We start from the raw sequence: 17,730 nt of genomic DNA on the forward strand, positions 1-17,730 counted from the left end.
TGAGTCCTAGCCTATTCCTGACATCAAGCAGTGCCAACTTGAATGCCATGCCTTCCTAAGCAGTGGGGTAATGGGAGATTCAGAGAGTTAGGGGTGAGCAGGGTGGGGCAGGACATTTGGTGCAATCTGGGCAACTATCATCACGGGAGAATGGCTGTAGGGGGGGAAAAAAGGTTAAATCTAGACAATAAATAATCTATGGAGAAGTCTTTTGTGTTGATCTGCTGACAATTAATTTGATTGTTTGGATAATGAAATAACAAAACAAAATGATAATTAGTGAAGCAAGTGTAACAGCAGTGTGTAGTTATGCCTCAATGGCTGTGTTCAGATACCTATGCATTATGTACACATACACGCAGTCTGTAAGTTCCAGAGACTACTCTTGAAAGCGTTCAAATTTATCATCCTCCTTAAGTGTTACACTTTATAATATCAAAATTCTGGAGAATCATCTCCAGTGAAAATGCTTTTAAGTTTTAAGTACATCAATAATAGTTTTTGATGCAACATTCTGTTACTGTATTTCCCCAAACTTTCACTTTCAGTTTGTGCTGGGAAATGGTCAGACTCTTGTCAATCATTGTGAAAAGTCTGCTCAGTCTGCCTCGTTGTAGCAAATGAAAATGACTCGTGTTTCTTTCTTGCCAAACATCCATCTTTATAAAAATTTCCTAACAAAAGTACAATGCTTAAACAGAATGTTAAGCAGCCAAGATACATTTCATTATGGGGAACAAGTTGCTGTTATCTTAAACAGTGTGAGTACTTTGCTCCTGGTCTGCTTCACAGGCCCACACATTCACAAGACCTCACCGGTCCTCAGTAATGTCCTTCCAAGGAGTCTCACAGAAACACAGTTGTTTATTGAGGCAGCAGAGTTCTGGTTGAAGACCACCTCTTTAACGTCTAGTCAGTGCGTTGTGGATATCTGTGCATGAAGACTGACTGGTGATTTATCCATTTTAAAATCGGCGCTGTAGAACCCTGGTTACAAATAGACCATGGATGTTGATAGTAATAATCAGAAAGGATTATTCCACCATCTCACTTTCAGATTTAACTTGCCGGCTGTGCGGTTCCAGCTGGACTGCTTACTCTGCAGTACGTTGAAAACATAGACCGTAGTTCTGTGCTATGATCAGAAATTGGTGAAACTGCTGACTGGGGAGACTTGTGCACCAGTACTGCTGCTTTTCTTGACTATTCATGTGCAGACATCTCGATTAGAGTGGGACATTGAGAAGCATGTCCCCACCAACCCCACCCAAACTAGGGGAGTGTGAAAAAGAGAAAGGGAAGATAATGGAATTTAATCTTATATAGCACCTTATTGTGCATCTCTGTTGAGACAAAAACAGCGAGAGAAAGAAAAGGGGAAAGAGAAAAACTGCATGAGAAGATGAGGGAGAGGGAAAGAACGTGATAATTATATAGCGCATTTTGATGTCTCTCAAAAATGTGGCAAAGGGCTTCATCTGATGAATTGAAGTGCAGTGATGACTTCAAATTCCCATTAGCTTTGATGAAATTTGTGCTTTGATGAAATTTGTACTTGGAACTCCAATGAAAAGCCCCCAAGCAGCAATCCCAGACAGATTGACACTTTCTTGATAACTTCTTGTGGGATGTACAAGAAGCTGAAACGACTGTGTTGAAAGTACTTCCCCTACAATGCCTTTAATTATGTTTCCTCTCTCAGCCAAGTCCACAGTCCTTTTATACTGCTCAGTCTTTAAGTCGTTGCTTCCATGTGTAGAACTTTCATGGCCTCTGCAATCTGTGGGCTTGTGTCAAGCTGGCTGTACATCCCGACCAGAAAGGCTTTATGAAGAAGGACCCCTGCATGCTCTGTGAAGAGAATGTGGTACAAGAGTGAACAACTGGCACGGGTGAAAGGTACAGTGGCTCCAACATCCAAACCAAAGCAAATAAACTGCTCAATAATAGCATCAAGATAAAATCTGCATGCATATAAGGAATTCCATGGTGGTTTGATTGGCAAATATACTGGTCAGTACATTATGGATTCAAATAGACCTGGAAGATCACCAGTCTGTGCAGAATTACTCAATCTCCACCCTGTGGTGAAGCGAAGCGTTACAAATATTCCAATTAAGCTCAGTCAGAGGCTACGGATAGATGCTTCCGTTAGCACCTACAGTAAATGTATCACTATGGGCACGGCTACAATGCCTTTATGAACAAGGGGATAGAGGTGGGCTGATGCTATCCACGACACCTCAGTTCAACACTTATATGAGGAAAGGAGGATAAAACAGCACTGGGATTGGTGACAGGGGAAGACTAATTTTAAAGATTTTTCACATAATAAACTAAGTTTAAGACTGGAATATGAGACTCAGCAATTTTACCTTGGCAGAGCAGCGTATATTCTGGAAGGTTCTTTAGAGCTGTCTGCACCACATCGTAATTTCCACAGCCAAGGCAGTACATGAAGGTTGGAAGAAAGTCGGTGGCAGTGCTGGAAGAGGAAACCAAATACAGCCCTGTGCTTATTTTGCGAAAAGTAAAGTCTTCAGCATAGCAAACAAAATATAGTGCAATTACGTTCGGAGGCTGCAAAGGAGCACGGACCCCCTGTGATACATCTCAGTTCTTTATGTGGAAATGCATCCACCTGTCAGGGTTTGGATTGAGATACAGTCAGGCCTCTCTGATGCTGTGTGAGCTTACCTGACGAAGGAGCAGCGTTCCGAAAGCTAGTGACTTTTGTTACCAAATAAACCTGTTGGACTTTAACCTGGTGTTGTGAGACTTCTTACTGTGTGCGAGCACTAAGTGCAGGCACTGCGCGGAAAAAAAGAGGAGTAACTCAGCTTTTTAAGTATGTCTCAGCCCGTCTACATTGTGTATGGGAAGAGGGGCATTATTATTAACCTACCCTCATTCTCGGATGAGATGGTAACAAGGTCCTCTTTGCTCTTCCGGGTGGTCATAAAAGATCCCACAGCACAATTTTGAAGAAGGAGCAAAGAACGGGAGGAGGCCATTTAGCCCCTCGAACCTGTCCTGCCATTCAATGAGATCAGAGCTTATCCGCAACCTAACTCCATATCCATTAATACCTTTGGTTCCCAGAAATCTGGCGCTATCAGGTTTAAAGTTAACAACTGAACTAACATTACTGCCATCTCTGGAACAGAGTTCGAAACTTCTTTGCGTGTAGAAGTCTTTCCTAAAGCCACTCCTGAAATTTCTGGCTCTAACTTTTAAATTATATTCCCTAATCCCAGTCTCCCCAACCAGTGCAAGGCTTATCTCTAGCTACCTGTTCCCTTAAATATCTCGAAAGCTTCAATAAAATCAGCCTTGTTAATTCCAGGGACTTAGTTTCATTTATTAGTGTCACAAGTAGGCTTACATTAACACTGCAATGAAGTTACTGTGAAAATCTTCTAGTCGCCACGCTCCGGTGCCTGTTCGGGTACACTGAGGGAGAATTTAGCATGGCCAATGTACCTAACCAGCACGTCTTCCAGACTGTGGGAGGAAACCAGAGCACCCAGAGGAAACCCACGCAGACACAGGGAGAACGTGCACACTCCGCAAAGACAGTTACCCAAGCTGGGAATCGAACCCGGGTCCCTGGCGCTGTGAGGCAGCAGTGCTATCCACTGTGCCACTCCTACAATCCTAGTTTGTAATTTAACTCCTAAGGTTTAGATAAGCAGAGGAGTTATCCCTGGTGTCCTGAAAAAAACTTAATCCTCAACAAACATCCATCAACTCATTGCTGTTTGTGGGAGCTTGCTGTGTGCAAATTGATTGCCGTGTTTACTATATCATAACAGACTACACTTCAAAGATAATTCATTGGCTGCAAAATGCTTTGAGATGCTTTGGCATTGTTTCTGGCTGTATAAATGCATGGCTGTCTTCCTCTTTACCATCCATGCTGTGGCCAAACGGGTCACCTAAAATGGCGATTTGTAAATCACTCTGGGACAATTGGGCAAGAACTAAAACGACAGGTTGCAGTTTAAAGACAGAGACAAACAGGCTGCAACCCTGACGAGTGAATAAACAGGATATGGGTCATCTCCAGGATGAAAGAGACTTTCTGGTCACCCTGGGTTGTGTACCAGACATGAGGGCGCCGTGGCCCCTTGTTTGGGGGGGAAGGTGTGAACTCTATGTGCCTCCAGCATCTACAGGCATGACCGTTGGGTACACACCCAGAGATTGGTGTGGCAGCACCTGATTGGACTCTTATCGATCAGGGTGATCAAGCCCTGATCGATTGATTGGCAGGAATCAGGAGACCGCCCAAAAAGGACACGAAATCAAGGAGGGATAAAAGCTGCTGCACAACAGAAGAAGCTCTCTCTCTTCTTTCACTCTCTCTCTCACTCTCTCTCTCTCTGACCCCACAAACGAGCTACAACAACGGTGAACATCACCAGCGACGACCAGCACGAGGACAGCCACCACACCTGAGAAGGAAGGAAGGAAGACCAGGCCAGAGTGCCAGACCAGACTACGCAGAGGACGACCGAGACCAACACACAGATAAAGGCCAATATCTGCTTGGGTACTTGCCAGTCACGCAAAGTTAAGTCAAGGTCTTGTATTGGACTTGAATTCTAGTATTTTTCTGTAAGATAACTTATTGTTGGTTGGGTGGGTGATTATTGATTGTTTGGGTTTAAATAAATATTGGTTGTAGCAATAAGACGTCTACTCGTGGTTATTTGTCCACCGTATAAGGGTTAAAACAGACTGTGCAGCAGGTAAGAGTCAACAATGTCATTTTTACCGTGGATTGTTCTGGATACTCCTCATGGCCAAGACAAACGCTGCATTTCGAGATAGCTCCTCCGGGGAACTCATCAGCCGTTGCAGATCATTCTGTGGAAAACAAGAAAGCTTTTAGCAAAGCAGCACCTCTCATCTTTCTAAATTCCAGAGAGTACAGTTCTATGCAGCTCAGTCCCTCCTCACAGAACAGCCCAAGAATTAACCTAGTGTTGCTCCCCCCTCTAAGGCAGGTATATCTTTTCTTTGGCAAGGAGACCAAAACTGTTTTCTAGCTATGGTCTCATCAGAATCCCACACAAGTGCAGCAAATAAGCCTCCTTACCATTTTTCCTCTGAATATTTAATATACTAGAATGCTAATTTTGTGACTCTTGCATAAGGACATTAAAAAAAGTTAATAGTTTTTCACCATTTAAAAGATTTTTTTTCTCTCTATTCTCCTTGTCAAAGTGAATAACCTCATACACTCCATCTGTTACCTTTTTGCCCACTCTCTTAACCTATCTATATTTCTTGTACACTTTGTGCCTTCTTCACAGCCTGCATTCCCACCTGTCTTTATATTGTCAGCAAACTTGGGTAGATTACATGCGGTCCCCTTCTCTTAACATGGTTTCTATATAACTGAAGCCCAGCGCTGATCCTTGTGACATCTCACAGGTAACATTCGAACATAAGAAATAGAAGCTGAATAGGTCATTTGGCCTTTTAAGCCTGCACCAGCATTCAACAAGATCATGGCTAATCTTCCAACTAATTCCATCTTTCCTTACTAGCCCCATATCCCTTAATTCCATCAAGACTTAGTAACATCTATCTTGAATATACTCAATGACTGAACACCCACAGTTCTGGAATTCCAAAGGTTCACAGCCCTTTGAATAAAGAAAATCCTCCTAATTTCAATCAGAAATGACTGACCCTTTATTCTGCAACTGTGATCCTTTGTTCTAGGTTTCCCAGTCAGTCCAAACATTTTCTCAGCATCTATCCTGACAAGTCCCTGAAGAATTTTTAAGCCTTCAATTAGATCACCACATTCTTCTAAACTTCAGGGAGTATAGATCAAGTCTGCTCAAGAAGACAATCTCCTTATCCCAGGAACTAGTCTAGTAAACATTCATTCCATTCTCTTTAGTTATTTGGGACCAAATGCATTTGGTACAATAAGTGCAGTCTCATCGATTCCCTCTATAACTGCATCTATAACTTGTTTTTCTCTTCAACGGCATGTGGATGTCACCGGCTAAGCCAGCATTTATTACCCATGCCTAAGTGCCCTTGCGAAAGTGATGGTGAGCTGCCTTCTTGAACCGCTGCAGTCCCTGAGGTGTAGGTACACCCACAGTGCTGTTAGGGAAGGAGTTCCAGAATTTTTATCTCGCTATAGTGAAGGAATGGCGATATATTTCCAAGTCAGGATGACGAGTGAGTTTGAGAGAAACTTTCAGGTGATGGCGTTGCCATGTGTCCTCATCTTTCTAGATGGTAGCAGTCGTGGGTCTGGAAGGTGCTGCCGAAGGAGCCTTGGTGTGTTGCATCTCATGAACACACACACTGCCGTCACCGTGTGTCGGTGCTGGAGGGAGTGAATGTTGAAGGTGGTAGATGGGGTGCCAATCAAGCAGATTGCTTTGTCCTCCATGTTGTCAAACTTCTTTGAATGTTGTTGGAGCAGCACTCATCCAGCCAAGTGGAGATTATTCTATCACATTCTTGAATTGAGCTTTGTAGATAGTGGGTAAGCTTTGAGGAGTCAGGAGATGGGGTACTCACTGCAGAATTCCCAGCCTCTGACCTGCTCTTGTAGCCACATTATTTAGTTGGCTGGTCCAGTTCAGTTTCTGGTCAATAGTAATCCCCAGGATGTTGATAGAGGGGAATTCAGCGATGGCAATGCCGATGAATCTCAAGGAGCAATGGTTAGATTCTCTCTTGTTGGAGATGGCCATTGCCTGACACTTTTGTAGTGCGAATGTTTCTTGCCGCTTATCAGCCCAAACCTGAATGTTTTCCAGGTCTTGCTGAATATGGACAGCTTCAGGTCATTGGCGAAGCATCTGAAGGTGGTTGGTAAGAGTACACTAGCCTGAGGAACTCCTACAGCAATGCTGTGGGACTGAGATGACTGACCTCCAACAACCACAACAATCTTCTGTTGTGCTAGGTATGACAACCAATGGAGAGTTTTCTCCAAGCTTCCCACTTACTCCAGTTTTCCTGGGCTTCATGGTGCCACACTTGTATGCTGCCTTGACACCAAGGGCAGTAATTCTCACATCACCTCTTTTGTCTATATTTGGACCAAGGCAGTAATGAGGTCAGGAGCTGAGTGACCCGGCAGAACTCAAACTGAGCATCAGTTCCACATTGGCGGGTAGATGCCAGTGTTATTACTACATTGGGACAGTTTGGCTAGTGACACGGCTGGTTCTGGAGCACAGGTATTCAGTACTATTGCCGGAATGTTATAAGGACCTATATCCTTTGCAGCATGCTATGTCTTCAACTGTTTCTTGACATCACATGGAGTGAATCAAATTGGCTGATTACTGGCATCAGTGATGTTGAGGACCACTGGAGGAAGCCGAGATGGATCATCCACTCAGCAGTTCTGGCTGAAGATTGCTGCAAATGCTTCAGCCTTGTTTTTACACTGATGTGCTGGGCTCCTCCATCATGGGGATGGGGATGTTCGTGAAGCTTCCTCCTCCAGTTAGCTTTTAATTGTCCACCCCCATTCTGACTGGATGTGGCAGGACTGCAGAGATTAGATACGATTCGCTGGTTGTGGGATTGCTTAGCTCTGACTATTACATGCTGCTTCTGCTGTTTGACACACAAGTAGTCCTGTGGTCTTGCTGCACTAGGCTGACAGCTAATTTTTCGGTGTGCCTGCTGCTGCTCCTGGCAATGCCTTCCTGCACTCGCCATTGAACCAGGGTTGATCACCCAGCTTGATGGAAATGGTGGACTTGGAGAATATGCCAGATAATGAGTTACAGGGGGAATTGGAACCAGCTTAGGGCCAGCCCTTCAATTTAAACCCTGTCTGATTTTACTTGGTTAACTTCAATAGAATTGAGGGGGCTGTAAATCAGGCATCCCATCCAAAACAGCATCCTTGCTGGGTGGGTTAGGATAAACTCTGGGCTCTAATTGGCGTTATTGTGATATGCGTCAACATCTGGTGGAGGTTAGAGTTACATTGCATCCTGTGAACCTGCTGGTCAGGATGGAACACAACATCCAGTCCACTACCCAAGCATTTATTTGTCACCATTCTGAGGAAGGATAGGGGCATACATGGTTTCTACAGGCGGGGCCCAGTGCTCAGCTCAGCTTATAGACAGAAAATGTGGTAAGTGATACCCGCTTTTGTAACTACGGCCTGTAAACTATGGTGACACCTAGCTTACGACATCACCAAGAGAGAGAGTTAGAGAAAGAAAGGGAATAGGTCCTTGTTCCTCCAAAAGCAATAACACTGCTTCGTTTACATCACACCACTGCTGCCAATGCAAATACATCAAACAGCTTCAATATTTACAACAGCTTTCTGTTGAAGGCTATGCACTGACAATTCACAGCCAGAGACATTATTAGCTGCAATCAAAATCAGTCAGCTCCACTTGTTAGAAGAGTACAGAGCATTGTACAGTTCTAGAGCTAATTAAATGCTGCAGGCAAACTGTGGTTGGATCTTGTTTGCTTTGAGAGACAATTAGCTTATTTTCTACTTACAGTAAAGAAGGAGAGGACCTCCACTCGACGTTTTGACATCTCATCAATATCAGTTAGGACTTCCAGAATATCTGAGCAGGGAAAAAGAGACATGTTATAGAACACATCAAACCATTCAGTGTTTACTGACCTATCTAGGCTCCTGGTCCAGCAATGTCACCATTTAAAGATTCGCATCCTGGCTTTCAAATCTTTTCAATGCCGCTACCCCTTTCAGGCACTCGTTAAAACCAATTTCTTGTGTCAAAATTCTGGTCACTTGTCCTTGCGTAACTTGGTGTTAAATGTTGTTTAATTACACTTCTGAGAAGTGCCTTGGGATGTTTTTCTACATAAACACCACTTTATAAATCTAAGTTATTGCTGCAGAGGGGAGACTGCAGACAAAGTGCAACTGTGTTTGCAGCCAGCCTGACTCTGACTGATGAGCAGGAGACAGGTTTGTAGCTTCAGAAACCATCCTGCTCCTTTGCTTACACACACTGTCAAGTCAATGGGTGGACTGACACTGCTGACTATGTGGGTGCCACTGGCTGCCATAAGGGAAGGGGAAGAGTAAGGGAACTGAAACAAGACCATAAACCAAATCCTCCAGTCTTCGGATTGGAGTCCAGACCTATGAATGAAGATGTACATTGGGATTCTTTGGAAGTCCTGATGTGTGGATCTCCATGGGAACTGCCCGGGAAGTTTCAACTTCTGATGGGCAACTTCCTGCTCCGTTGGCGCCTCCATGAATGTCTCCATTCTGAGTTAGAGTTGGAGGCTTTGGACCATTCCATGGTACTTGCCTAAATATTTACCCAGGAAATGTTAGATACATTAAAACTTAGTCTAACATCTGGATGACTATGCAACTGACTCCACATGTACCATGCCTCGGGACATCCTTTCCTGCAGCGTATCAGGTAATTGGGGAAACCATGCAGACGCTACAACAACGGATGAATGAACACCGCTCGACAATCACCAGGCAAGACTGTTCTCTTCCTGTGGGGGAGCACTTCAGTGGTCACAGGCATTCAGCCTCTGATCTTCGGGTAAGTTTTCTCCAAGGCGGCCTTCACGACACACGACAGCGCAGAGTCGCTGAGCAGAAATTGATAGCCAAGTTCCGCACACATGAGGACGGCCTAAACCGGGATGTTGGGTTTATGTCACAGTATCAGTAACCCCCACAGCTTGCCTGCTGGACTTGCAGAATCTCACTGGCTGTCCTGTCTGGAGACAATACACATCTCTTTAACCTGTGCTTAATGCTCCCTCCACTCACATTGTCTGTATCTTTAAGACCTGGTTGGCTGTAGAGATTTGCATTCTAATCAGTATTCTGTAACTTGATTTTGTGTCTCTGTGCCCTGTTTGAGAGCAGATTTCCACTCCATCTGACGAAGGAGCAGAGCTCCGAAAGCTAATGGTATTTGCTACCAAATAAACCTGTTGGACTTTAACCTGGTGTTGTTAAAACTCTTACTGTGTTTACCCCAGTCCAACGCCGGCATCATGAAAAACACTTTGGTCACAGTATGTGTTGCTGGCAGCACTGTTTGGTAATCACACAGTTCAGAAATGCTGCTTTCTCTTTTAAGTAGGCTGCCTCTTATAGGAAAGATGGAAAAAAGGATTGCTGCAATGAAATTCTTAAGAAATGAACAGTAGGACATAGAGGAATCCAGGCAGACCAAAGCAGCACTGGAGGCATTAGTGGTGCAGGTGAGCAGGAGGAGAGATGTCATGGTCTCACAAGGGGGAGAAAGGCAGAAGCAGGAGATCCTCGAGGGCCATCTAGAAGGCAATGGGAACAGACAGCCAGGCAGGTAAACTCCCAGAGTCCTGACGCATAGCCCTGGCAGCTTGCTACAAGAGGAATTCAATGTCAGTGAATGCATCTCCACGTCTTCTCTCCTAAACACCCATGTTAGCCTCTCACACTGCACCGTACCACCATCATTAACCCAGCAGCACTTCCTGCTCTTCCAGGAATCACATCTTACATCCAGATACTACACTTTACCCTCAAACCACAAATGCTGCCTGTCTCATACCCACCTCCTGCTGCCTCTGCACACCTCCAATTACTCAGCTGTGGCATGCACATCAGCCAAACACTGTGCTAAGCAACCAATGACATTCTGCCCTCTCTGCAGCAGGACAATGTGGCACACAATAGAAAGGCGATCAGAAGCAGTTGGGACAAGGTCATCTCCATTTCCTCAGCCCTAGAGCAGAGCTGAATGTCATTGCAGAGCTGGCTGTGACAGGACACACAGCATCCAGCATCACTGACTAACATTGAGGATGGCAGCATCTTCCTGTCTTTTGCTGCTTCTCAATCAGAATCCACCCTCAGTCTGTTATCTGGCCTGGTGAGTGCTGATGGTGTGACCACTTACTCACCTCCCACCCCACACACTTTCCTTCGTAGTGACCATTTTCTTCTGAGTTCCTGCTTTCAGACACCCAAGAAGAGCAATCCTGGTGCCTGCCCTTTACACTGTTACAGAGTCCAACACGCTGCTTCATATTCCTTTTCCCATTTCTGGAGAATGCAGGCATTACCAGTTTTCCAACAATCTGTTCATTACATGGTCATCGATTATGACACAACCTTTTCATTCTGATTTATTTAATTAACTGAATTTAAATTCCCCAAATGACATGTTGGGATTTGAACTCTGGATTATTAGGACAATAACATGGCCACCATGCTACCATATTGTCCTGTGTGTGCACGGTACAGCTGTTTGGCATCAAGATGGCACTATTTCCACATCAGGAGTGGTGCGACGTGAATTAACTTCTCGCCCAAAGAATCCTGTGTGCAGGTTTAATCATTCTGAATTTAGTCTTTTTTTTGCATCAAATTCCTGTATTACAACGCTGACTACTTTGAAAGTGCTTCATTGTCTGTAAAGCACTTTGCAGCACCCAGTAGTTGTGAAAGGCACTATATAAATGCAAGTCTTTCCTATTTTGAATTTAAAGAGCACATTACACAGAGAGTGCCTTATCATCATGTCCTTCTTTCCTTTCTCCCTCATGTATTTATCCAGCTTCTACTCAAGTTGACAGATTGGTGTATGGGCTGCATTGCTGATTGCCTTACCTTCAAGAGCACGCCCCCTCGCAATCTTTTGGAGGTATGGCGCCACTTCGGCTGAGGTCAGCGGTGTTGTGGCAGAAAAATTTACCAGCGGGAGGGAGCCTGTTGCTTCTTCCTCTGCAAGAAATAGAGAGAATTCTTCTTTGAACATGCGATTGGAAACTGGACAGATCTCAGACACAAGCTCCTCACTCTAGACTGAAAACCTCTGCTCGGCAGATCATCACAGGTTGACCAGACATTGCTTGCGGTCTGTAATTCTCCATGTTGAGTCAACGCCCTCCACCCAGTCTCATTCCACCTGTGATGCAAAGCCTGGACGCACTCTGTCGAAAATATCACAGGCACCAGCAGTTCAGGGTTCAAAAGAGAAACTAAAAAAGAAACTGGGCTCTGGCAAAGGGTCATCCAGACTCGAAACGTTAGCTCTGTTCTCTCTCCGCAGATGCTCTCAGGCCTGCTGAGATTTTACAGCATTTTCTGTTTTTGTTTCAAAGTCCAGTATCTGCAGTATTTTGTTTTTTTATCTTAGAGAAGAAACTGCCCAGTTAACGTGGCTGCCAAGCAAAGTAATCCATTGGACACAAAGCAGGGAGACTTTGCAAAGATGCAATGAGGTTCAGCAATTTCAATGTGTCAGCTATGCCTCTGAGTCAGATGGTTCAGAGTTCAAATTGCACTTCAGAGACTTAAGCACATAAGTAGGTGCAAGAGATCCCGTGCCACAATTACATAAAGGATGAAGGAAATTCTCCCTTCGGTCCTGGCCAATATTTATTCCTTAACCACTTCGCCATGCAAGTGCAAAAACTGCTCTCCCCCTCACTCACTCACTGCCAACCCCTACCACAGACAATGGTTTAATACACCCGATTTCCAGAAGGATATTAACTAGGAGACCAGCACTCACCCCCATCCTCATCCTCTGCATTCTCTTCAATGAGTCCGCCCCGAGTCGGGAGTGTTAATCCAGCCAGCAGGGACTTCAGCAGAGACATCTCTGGATATTCCCGTGACAGGTAACTGTACAATGTGTCAAAAGAAAGAGTTTGTTTTTAAAAACACAGACATAGGACAGGATTATCTGTACAACCCGCCATGTGGTTTTCAGTGGCCATTGGTCAAAGAGAACAAAGAACAAAGAAGAGTACAGCACAGGAACAGGCCCTCGGCTCTCCAAGCCCGTGCTGATCATGGTGCCCTAATTAAACTAAGCAAAACCTTCGGCCCTTACTCGGTCTGTATCCCTCTATTCCCTCCCTAATCATGTACCCATCCAGATGCCTCCTAAATGCGTGCTTCCACCACCTCCTCTGGCAGCGTGTTCCAGGCACCCACCACTCTGTGTGTGAAAAACTTCCCCCTCACATCTCCCTAAACCTTCCCCCTCTAACCCTGAACCTGTGCCCCCTAGTAATTGAAAATCTTCTGGTTCCGCCATTGCCAACGTGGTTTCCTGCTGAATGCATCCTTTGCCGCTAGGAAACCCGTGCTGGTGGTGTGCCGTCAGCAGGATTGGAAGGTCCCACTAGTGTGAACGGCCTTTGTGTTTGCTTGTTGGGGATGGGGAGCGGGGATGGGGAGCGATGGTGGGGGAATGATGGTGATTTCCTCCAAAGGCTCTTCTGTTAGTTTTAAAAAAGGTGACTTCTTTCCTGCCCGAGGCCAACTCATGTTTGTACTTGACAAATGGGTGCAGCTTCTCCTAGTCATTGCTGGACAGAGGCCAGTCACCTTATAGCCTACCTCCCCAATGAGGCACAGCCAGATCTATGAACTTCATATGAATGATCTGCTTTGCACTAACAGCAGGTAAGAAAAGGGACAAATAGTTTGTCTTGGCACAGAATCCTATGAATTTCTTGATGTATGAAATAACTTTTAAAAGGCGCTGTAGAAATGCAAATCTGTCTTTTTCAGAGCACCATAGCTTTGCTTAAAACGAGCTATCCAGTTTCTGACTAAATGGGAGTGATCATTTACCCTGTGTATAGGCCAGGAATGTTGTGCTCCCAAACTCGTACTCATGCACATGCGCTGGTCATGCAAGTATTACTGCCGACTAAATCCTGTTCTTGTCAGACCTGCACCTCACTCACCATCACACTGCAATAATGAATCATAACCAGGGGCAGGAACCCGACTTGAAATACTTTGCACTCTGCCCCAGACTCAGCTACTCCTGTTGTGTCAGTTAACCTCAGCTTCTAACACGTTGCTTGCTACATATGTTAGCATGTCGAAAACTTAGATATGAAACAAAGACAACCTTCACCATTGGATGTTGCCTTTGTAAGAAGTTAATTATTCATTTTGTGGTTTTGTTGGGAAAACTTCAGAATTTTACTCCAATCTCACCAAAGCTTTCCACCCTGGATGAGGTCCTGAACAACGCGCTGCACCTATCCACTACAGGCTCAGGAACTCAATGGTACAGTCAATGAAGGGGTCATAACCCAAATTCCCAACCACTCCCATCATTTTGAGGCTAGCTAACTGAGCTTTGGAGGACGATCCTCCACTCTGCTCCCAGGAACCTCCATGCCCACAGGCCTTCAGGTCTTTGCAGTTTTTAGCTAGGTCTTCAGACCAGGTCATGTTGCATTCCTTGGTTTCCAATACGATCCTTTTCCTGCCCAATTTGGCCCGATCTGGAGTTCTTCCCCCAACCCACTCGGTCAAACCTGAGCTCTGAATATTTTTGGATGTTGTTCTGCAGCTCCCTTACATTCCCTGGTCGAGTATCAACCAAGTGGCTATCCTTTCCCTACTCGCATCCAAAGTCAGACACATGCAGGATCGAGGCTCAATATCTGCATTACGGCCCATATATTTCCTGCAGACAATGACATGCAGTGAGAAAAGAACCTTCTGATTTGACAATCATGCCAGACCACCAGTGGGCTGTCCAGAAATTGTAGACAAATTGAGAGCCAACCTGACCATAAGAACATAAGAAATAGGAGCAGGAGTAGGCTATCTAGCCCCTCGAGCCTGCCCCGCCATTCAATAAGATCATGGCTGATCTGAAGTGGATCAGTTCCACTTACCCGCCTGATCCCTATAACCCCTAATTCCCTTACCGATCAGGAATCCATCTATCCGTGATTTAAACATATTCAACGAGGTAGCCTCCACCACTTCAGTGGGCAGAGAATTCCAGAGATTCACCACCCTCTGAGAGAAGAAGTTCCTCCTCAACTCTGTCCTAAACTGACCCCCCTTTATTTTGAGGCTGTGCCCTCTAGTTCTAGTTTCCTTTCTAAGTGGAAGGAACCGCCCAAGTATTGAATCCTTTTGGGATGGGTTCAGGAGGGGAGAAGTAGTTTGGATTGACAACACCATTATTACTTGTGCATTCTTCCTTAATTTCTCCTTCCAACAATTTCACCTTCAATATAGCCAAAGAAATACTTACTGGAGCACATCCGAATGTTTCTGAAGGAATGGGACAGCTGCTGCTGCATTGTAGGTTATAAACTTGTGAATAAAGTGCACACATTTATTGATGAAGGAAGCAATTAGTCTGGAGTACTTCCCGTAATTCTGTTAGAAAAAGTATTCAAAATTATCCATTGACAATCAGAGCAGTGATACAGAAACTTGATACATTCAACTTACCAATTAATTGCTCTCCTCCAATTACACGCTCAAGCTGAGGTACACTTCCACAGCAGCCAGCCACATTCTAGTGCCTTCCACCATTCAGTTCTAAACTGTGGTAGTCTATGCTCACTGGCTATTTAACCGGATATTAGTACAGCCACAGCAGCCACCTTTGTCAGGAGTTGCTGGATAGTGATCAAAAGCCCAATCTCTTCTCCCTAAACCCGAGTGCAAAGGCCTGTTGCAGTGCACTCCATCTGTTGTGCTGACTGAGATCGACAAACCCAGGGCAATGCAGAGCCTGAGCTTATGGTCCTCAGAATCTGTACTATTCGGCAACAAAGCCCTCAAATGGGGTGACTCATCTCAAATGGCAGCAACAAAGATACTTTTGCAGTACAAGTTCAAAGTCTTGATAATTTGAAATGGGAAGTACGCAGGATTAAACATAAAGCTGTTCTTAAAATCTACCTCTCCTGTCTTAGTATCCTCGTAGATGGCCAAGTGTAAAATCCTGTTTGATTACACTTCTGTGAAGCAGCTCTGGGCATTTTACCACATTACAGGTGTTATATAAATGCACATTGTTGGATTAGAAGTAGCAGAGTGAGATATCAAAATTCCAGTTTGTACTAATCACCTCACCTCTCAGTAATAATATTTCCTTGAAGTTAGCAGATTAGGAGTGATCAAATTGAAGTGTTTAAGATGATTAGAGGAGTTGATAAGAGTAGTAATAAATTATTCTCTATCAGGTGACACTTGAACACACAAAAGGTGAACGAAGTCCGGATCTCATTCCCCAGAAAGCTGATCAGTTCATTTGAAATTCAAAACATTAGACTGATAGATTTTTGTTAGGCAAGGGTTTTAAGTATTACAGAACCATAGCAGGTAGCTGGAGTTAAGATACAGATTGGTCATGATCGAACTGAATGGTGGAACAAAGCTGAGGAACTGAATGGCCAATCTTAATCCTATGTCCCTATATTGGTGGACTACGGGAGGCTTCACTGTGAACTAAATCCCTCCCTCACTTAAAGCACATTAATACCCATTTTCCAGATCAGTACACTCAAAAGCAGACTGACTCATTACTCAGGGAACTGAGGCCAAAGTCTGCTGTCCCCACACTGAGAAAGGGCAACTAAGCACAGGGCAGTTGGAGAAGGGTGAACCAGGAATTTACCTGGTTCTACACTGGGACAATATCTTAATCCAGCAGAATTCACGCAAAAGCTCCAAACATTTATCCCCGCAGCAGGACTGCATTTTGACTGAATAACCTGTGAACGGACTCCCAATACCCCAGCCCGAGCCCCACTGACCTGCAGGAGCAATAGGAAGGAGAGAAGGCAGTCCTGCATCGCCACCTGGTGTTCATTCTGAAATAAATACGGCTGCAACAGCTCCATGATCCCCAGAACATGCAGGAAGAAGGTCAAATGGTTCTGCTGACGGAACTCCTGGAAATTCAAGTGAACCCGTCCATGCAGCAGGGCAGCAATCATCGGCAAATGTCTGCAAAGTAAAACAAAATAAACACTAAATAATCACTCCTCAATTCAAATACCCAGGATAAAGACACGAAAGTTAGCTAAAAGTCAACTATATCGGAACAGGAAATGGCCATTCAGCCCCTCAAGCCCCTTCCACCATTCAATTAGATCACGACTGATCTGCACCTTAATCCCATTAACCTGCCTTTGCTCCTTATCTCTTGATTTCCTTACATAAACAAAAGTCTATCGATCCAGTCAATTGGATATGTCGGATTTGGCTATTCTGTCTCTTCATTTATTCCTGCTAAGCCACATTTTCGTTGTTAAAAATAGATTACAATGAACAGACTCCCATTACATAAGATTCCAACAGAAATGGGAGCTATAGTGGGTTTATGATCAATGTATTTCTACAACGGAGTGGTAGAAAATAAATTCGTAAACAATTCCCGCTTGGAAAGGTGTGGTTGGTTTGAGGGGAGAGAAACTAAAAGACCCTGACAGAAGACTAGCAGCAAGATCTATCCGTTACTAGCCTTGGAGCATTAACCCGTACACCCGTTCCACTGGAAAAACCAACTCACCTTCTCAATAGAGGTATCGAGAAGGAGCGGTGCTAACAAAAGAGAGAAGAATGATTGCGAGAGTGGGAGTCAGAGGCTAGAGGTGATGCTAATCAGGAGCAAGCAACCTCTGCATCAGACAATGCTGAAATGAAAATAAGCCTTTTAGCTATCATAATGAAAGGGTCCGTAAAAAGTGAAATATTCATACCTAAGTAATAAAACTGGGTGTGCCACTGACAACTTTCTGCAGGCCATGTTGGCGTCAGCCATTCGATTCTCCGATATCCTCGAGTCACTGGTGTCTGCGAGCAGCGTAAGCAACCGATGCACCAGTGCATCCAGCTGAGAAAGAGGGAAAGAAACTCGCTTGTAAAAGCTGCTTACCTTAGACTGTGTCAGTATCCAGAAACCAACATCAAAGATAAGA

General features: G+C 44.6%; 1 protein-coding gene across 1 annotated transcript in view; it reads right to left on the bottom strand.

Annotated features, from left to right (window-relative positions):
- Nucleotides 1-639: 639 nt before the first annotated feature.
- ints1 (integrator complex subunit 1) overlaps nt 640-17,730 on the bottom strand; it is a 101,165-nt gene continuing 84,074 nt past the window's right edge. The window contains exons 39-47 of the mRNA XM_078239863.1: nt 17,512-17,645; nt 16,564-16,756; nt 15,048-15,175; nt 12,540-12,652; nt 11,633-11,746; nt 8,527-8,597; nt 4,781-4,872; nt 2,376-2,485; nt 640-1,851 (exon numbers count right to left, since the gene is read on the bottom strand). Coding sequence (XP_078095989.1) covers nt 1,736-1,851; nt 2,376-2,485; nt 4,781-4,872; nt 8,527-8,597; nt 11,633-11,746; nt 12,540-12,652; nt 15,048-15,175; nt 16,564-16,756; nt 17,512-17,645 — 1,071 coding nt within the window. The 3' untranslated portion in view covers nt 640-1,735. The remainder of the gene's footprint in view (nt 1,852-2,375; nt 2,486-4,780; nt 4,873-8,526; nt 8,598-11,632; nt 11,747-12,539; nt 12,653-15,047; nt 15,176-16,563; nt 16,757-17,511; nt 17,646-17,730) is intronic.

The sequence above is a fragment of the Mustelus asterias genome, chromosome 23 (assembly GCF_964213995.1).
Source record: "Mustelus asterias chromosome 23, sMusAst1.hap1.1, whole genome shotgun sequence".
Lineage (NCBI taxonomy): Eukaryota > Metazoa > Chordata > Chondrichthyes > Carcharhiniformes > Triakidae > Mustelus > Mustelus asterias.